This window comes from Pteropus vampyrus, unplaced genomic scaffold (assembly GCF_000151845.1).
Source record: "Pteropus vampyrus isolate Shadow unplaced genomic scaffold, Pvam_2.0 Scaffold65, whole genome shotgun sequence".
In the NCBI taxonomy this organism is placed as follows: Eukaryota; Metazoa; Chordata; class Mammalia; order Chiroptera; family Pteropodidae; genus Pteropus; species Pteropus vampyrus.
The window spans coordinates 339,153-345,389 of record NW_011888846.1 but is presented as its reverse complement, the minus strand read 5'-3'; the positions used below and the strand labels follow the sequence as shown (position 1 = coordinate 345,389).

The 6,237-nt window shown below is 37.7% G+C and overlaps 1 protein-coding gene across 1 annotated transcript in view; it reads right to left on the bottom strand.

The window, feature by feature from the left end:
* Positions 1 to 1,780: 1,780 nt before the first annotated feature.
* Positions 1,781 to 6,237, bottom strand: part of SHCBP1L (SHC binding and spindle associated 1 like) — a 28,133-nt gene continuing 23,676 nt past the window's right edge. The window contains exon 9 of the mRNA XM_011361263.1: positions 1,781 to 2,000. Within this exon, the coding sequence (XP_011359565.1) occupies positions 1,781 to 2,000 (220 nt within the window). The remainder of the gene's footprint in view (positions 2,001 to 6,237) is intronic.

Here is a 6,237-nt window from a genome sequence, read left to right as displayed (position 1 = left end):
CATAAATTCAGTAATCTGCCTCTTGACTGGTACTCATCCCTCCAACAGTTTCAGCTAGAAATGAAAAATCAAAAATGACCACAAGAGATGTCAAAGTACATTCGCTAAAGCTTGAAGGAAGCACTCGGGCATGGTTCCAGAAATCTTTTAGTGTTCGGCTAAAAACCTAAGGAGATCCTTGTGCAGGTTTCTAGAACTTTTTCTCTATGCAGTTCCATCCTCTCTTCACCACAAATTTTAGCTATCCTCCCCAACTCCAGTCTCGCGCTTCAATTCAGTGAGACTGTTGTGCTGTTTGCTTCTTTCTCCCTCTACCCACCATCTAGGAAGTGCCTCCATCCAGAAAGTCAGGATGACCTTAGGGCTCATCTCAATTGTTTCCCTTATTTGGGGGATCATGATTCTTCATTGCCTATTCAGTGTATCAAGGCAGTTTGTGTGTGTGTGTGTGTGAGAGAGAGAGAGAGTGAGTGAGTGAGTGTGTGTGTGTGTGTGTGTTTTTAGCTTTTTAAAAATACATAGTTTAATTTTCTCTTTTACATGGAGGAGGAAATCAAGTACCAGTTTTGGCTTTCATAGTTTTTATGTTTCATAAAACTTAAGTCAGTTCTAATTGTTGGAGAATCCATTTATGACAAAACATCCAGCAATCGTTCCTCTGAAGGAACGATCAGACTTAGCAGAAGGCTACATGGAGTCTTGTGTGGCAGAGTAATTAATACCAGGAGACATCAACCAATGTATTGCATTTCCTTTCTATCTCAACCATCCCACTACAGTCTGCCTAAACAAAGAAAATACAGTTTGAGATTATCGGAACGTTTTTCCAAAACAGGCTGGATGCAGTAGGGGGAAGAGAATTTAGAAAGAAAAAATATGGAAAGACACAAAGATGCTGCTTACCACCCCTTCCCCCACCGCATATTGGGGTTTGGGAGTATAGTGAGAGTTGGCACTGACAGAATGGGTCTGCTCTAGAAATTCAAGCAGGGATAAAGACCTGATTTTGCACCTGTTCTGTGATTGGCAGCTTGCATACTTGGCATCTGTGCTGTGCACTTGTAAACTTGAAGGTTGTAGCAGTAACAACCCAACAGCTTGCTTTAGAGCTGAGAATGATATGGAAGGGAATTGTAAATTTACTTTGGGCCCAGAGAGATGCTGATGTGCTGGTTGCAGGAATTTAGAGCACTGTGTGTCCAGAGAATATGTTGGCACAGTGTCCTTGAGCAAGCGGCTACAGTTTGATTGCATTTCTTGTGCTGTGAAACTACACAAAAAACTCTGGACATCACCTGTTCCAATGGAATGGGCCAGCAGAACGTGAACAGTTATGTCAGCTTAGGGTCAGTACAGACCCTAGAACAGTTGTGTCAGCTTAGGGTCAGTACAGACAGCTTCTAGAAAAAAGACATCATTGGCTGTGGCCAAACACACATTTGCCAGTTTCTCTCCCTCTAACTCTATCAGCAGAATTGGGATGGGAGGATGGTAAAGAACACCAGAAATGGAATTATGAATTGGACAGGAACTGACATGAGTTTTAGTTTTGACTGGTAAAGAGCTTCCTGTATTCCACTGGATTTACCTGAAAGGCTTAGATTTGAATTGGCCAGAAGCCAGGAAATGCACTGAAAGTGTGTGCGTGTACCTTTGGTACTTGTGCACTGTCCTTTTACACGTAGTATAAAAGGTTTCTGATGGGGGGGGGGGGGGGGTGCGGAAATTGCACCAGCGAATCAAAGTTAACTGATTGAGGTGACCTGCATTTATCAGTACTTTAGTGATCGTTTAGCTTTTTAAAAAAATCTACTTCCTGGAAACTAATTAGAGTGACCAACTGTCTGAATTTGTCCAGGACTGTGATATCCTGAGACTCGGGAAGTACTAAAACTGGGTAAGTCCCGGGCAAATCGGGAGGAGTTGGTCGCCTAGGATTAATCTTAATGGCAGATCTTTCAGGAATTTCCAAACTTTGAAATTGTATATTTCTTTCAAACCTAGAAATAAATTTAAGATAAAGAGTACAAAGGAATTGGCTGCATAACCTTAACTGGTTAGCCAATATAATATTTTTCATGTTAACCTATAAAAATGTGAAATTAATACTTAGTAATTATTTTTAATACTTTAGTTATTTCATTTATTCAAACGATTGAAGTTTTATAGCTCTTTTAAAAATAATAGGAAGCACAATAGGATTAGGTTAAACCTACTGATCTAAATAAAATCTAAATTTTTGGCATCAATAATTGTCCTAAACATTTTCAAATTAACCTAGTATTCTACTGATACCTGCCAAATGGTTTTAAAATGTTATTGGCAAATAAAATAAATGTTAATCTTTCTTATAGAACTATATAATCAAAAATATCAATTACCAAAATATATATAATGGCATAAGGTGTTTAGTATTAAAATATTGGTAAGATATAAAGTTGCCTGAGTTTTCTATAGAACAAATCCGTGTTCTGTGGAAAACACACATTTTGTTAAAAACGGCTGTTTTAGGCTTCAGTTGAACACTAATAAAGAATATGTAAAAGTAAACTTAAATATTATCTAGTTCAGTTGTCTTAAGCTTTGGGCGGGTAAAGAGGCTTCTTGGAGAATATGAAAGCTACAGATTTTCCACCAAAGGCATGTACTCAAAGTTTTTAAATTAAAATTTCAGGTAGTTCACCGACTCTTGGAACCTGTAACACCTGTTTTGATTCAGTCATTGAAAGTATAGTATATAGTTTTCATACTTTTCACTTTAATACTTTGGGAAAATTAGACCAGTCTTCAACTTTATTGCTTGCTGGTTCTAACTGTTGCATCTGTGAGATCACATGCATGTACGCCCCACCCTGCTCTTGTAGGCATAGCAACTTCTCTACCTCGTGCTGCCCGGTGCCTTTCAGTCCTTTGCAGCTGCCTCCCACTTTCTCTGCTTCTGCTTCATGAACTGGTTTCCAGTCCACTCTTCACTTGAGACTGGCCCCTCGCTGCTGCGGGCAAGGCCACTTCCAGTCCCTGACGAAAGGCAAAAAAGGGTTCTAATTCATCCCTTTCATTCCACACCAAGGCCACTCTTCTAATCAATTTGTGGTCTTCACCCCTGCAATCTTAATGTTTCCATCCATAGCAACTGTGATGAAACGTCCTTAAACATCCTGGATTAGAAATCTCATTTCATTATTTCTCATAGGCAGAGACCTATTAGTAGCATTCTTCTGTAACTATTTAAGTTATTACTTGCCACGCACAGTACCATGTAGGATGTAGTGGTTACTATAACCTAGTGCCTATACAACAAGAAATTTAATTTATAGTCTTGTAGGAAAGCCACATAGAGCAGAAATAATGGAACCATCTCTCCCTTAGGTTATAAATTAGAATCTCTATTAAGTGCGTACAAACCACGCCTTGGATAGGTGGTCCTGGTGGAAGAAACTTCTTAAACCCCATTTGAAGATTAGAATTAGGGTTTGTCTTCCCTAAATTGGTTAAGGTAGGTGGTAGGCAAAATAATGTGTGACCCTGCCTCCCCTCCCCAACCCCCAAGGATGTCCACATCCTAATTCCCAGAACCTATGACTACATATCTTATGTGGCACAAAGGAACTTGCAGATGTGGTTAAAGTTAAGGACCTTGTGATGGAGGGATCCTGGATTATCCAGGTGGGTCCAACCTAATCATGTGAGTCCTTAAAAGTGGAAGTAGACAGAAGAGTGGGTCAGGAAGATGAGACTGAAGAGGAGGCAGGAGAAATTCAAAACAGAAAAGGAACTCCATCTGTTGTTGCTGGCTTTGAAGATGGAGGAACGAGGCCATAACCCAAGTTGGTCACTGGAAGCTGGGAACAGCCCTCAACTGAGAGCCATCAGGGACACAGATCTCAGTCCTACAACTGCAAGGAACTGAGTTCAGTCAACAGCCAAATTAGCAAGAAAACAAATCCTCCCCTTAGCCATCCAGAAAGGAACAAAGACCTGTCAAACACAATGATTTTAACCCAGCGGGACCATGTCAGACTTCAAATACAGAACTGTAAGATAGTGTTGTTTAAGCCTCTAAATTTGTGGTAATTTGTCATTAGGTGGGAAAAAGTAGGATTGGGAAGGTCGAGAGAGGTAAATTTAAGATCAGATTTCCTAGAAAATCTTATAACCGCTTTGTGTATGCTTTAGGAATTTAAGAATAGGAAAAAACGATTCAGAAGTGGGCCTGCCTGGAAAAAGAAATTGTTTGGAAACTAATGGCAGCGGCAGAAAGGAGGCAGATAACTATGAGTGAGAAGTTTGTTCACTCAAGGCTATTGCTCTTTCTGCTCACAAAAGATCCTGTCTTTGTCCATCACCTACTCCCCTTAAACCAGAAACAGGGAGGTGGAGGAAGAGGACTGGGAAGGACAACCCCCACTCTTACAGTTCATTAAATTCATTATAGAGAGACTGTGCTTCTTAAGGCCTCCATAGACAATCCTTGGAATGATCTTTTGTGTCACTCGGCTAATAAGACCTTATGTTTAAAAAAAAAAAAGAAAAGAAAGAAAAAAAACTTCAATGAAACACTGAAGGGGACTATACCTTATTCAGCTCTCAGCCTCAAGAGATTCTCCATGGCAACACAGCACCTCTGCTAGGTTACAGATAACACTAAGGAAAAGCTTAAGTGTTTGAGCCTTTTATACTCTAAAGTCAATATAAGTTTCACTTTGTAGAAAAGACCACTGGTTTCTCAGAAATGAACCCCTATTTTAGAGGACACTTGGCCATTCAATTTAAAGATTATATTTCCTACCTTCATTTGCAATTAGGTGTAGCCATGTGACTAGATTCTAGCTGGAGGGAGGCATGAAAGTTGAAATAATGTGTGTAACCTTTTTAGACAGCTCCTACCCTGTATGCTTGCCTGGAATTTAGACATACTGGCTTGAGCAATGATTGCTATGTTGGACCATGTGGTCATTTTGAATGTAAACCAAACAAGATAGAAGAAACCTGAATTTCTAGCATGGAACACCTACCTACCATTTGGAACATCTGCTAGCCCTATATTGAGTACCTCTGGACTTCTCGAATATGAGGGACAAATACATTCTATATTGTTCACCTCTCTTATTTTGAATTTCCTTGTTTCCTACAGTTGAACCTGATCTTGTGTTACATACAGTGCTATCTTACCCTATTCCGGTTGCTAGCACTTATAAATGGGAATGACTCAGGAATTAGCTATAAACTTAATTTTTTTTCTATTCTCTACATAGAACACCTAATGCTTCTTATTGGACTACAAATATTAAAAACAATGTTTAAAACCACATTTGTTTTTGTAATTAAATAGTGATGGTGGTACCATATACTAAAAATATACTTAATATCACTCAGTTATATACACTAAAAGGGTGAATTTTATGGTTTGTGAATTTTATCTCAAACTTTTATTTTTAAAAATCTTAAAATCAGTCATTCAATGTAAAAGCATTAAAATGTTTAAATATTTTTAAACTACCATTAAAACTACCACTGCTGTGTGAGATGACGTTTATTAAACATCTATCTGAAATATACTTAATTAAAACTGCCATTTCTGTGGGAGATGATATTTATTAAATACGTGAAATATAAAACTTTAATAACACAAATCCAGATGCTTTAACTTGTGACTATTCTGATATCCCCCTTTAAGTTTGCTTCTATTTTATTATTATTCATTTCCAGATTCAGATTTTGCATTACTTTGGAGAGCATATTTTCATCTTTTTTATCTCCTGAAGCAGCCCCTTTGTTGAGGGCTTCTGCTACAATAAAAAATTGTTCTGTTGGTTGAAGAATGCTAACTCCATAGCCGTTGTTGTTGTAAATATGATTATTAGTCATTTTCAATTTGGGTGCCGGAAGAACCTGTTAAAGTATTCAAGGAGTTAGTTTTTCAGTAATTTCTATAAAAATAAAATACGAACTAATGAACATATAAACTCTAACACTTATTCTTGGGTTAAAACATTTCTTTAAAATAAGTGAATCTCAGTTTTGGACAAATGTTATTTTCCTCACCCTAGATTAATATAATATTACCTACCAAAATGTTTAATGTGGAAACATTAAATGAAGCTTTCAACTTATTTTTATCAGTTATTGATAAGGATAATCAATTCATGATGAGGTTACAGCAATATTCCATGAAGCTGAATTTTAATAAACAAGATAAATATGAAAATAGATAATCTCAGATGACAATGATAAACA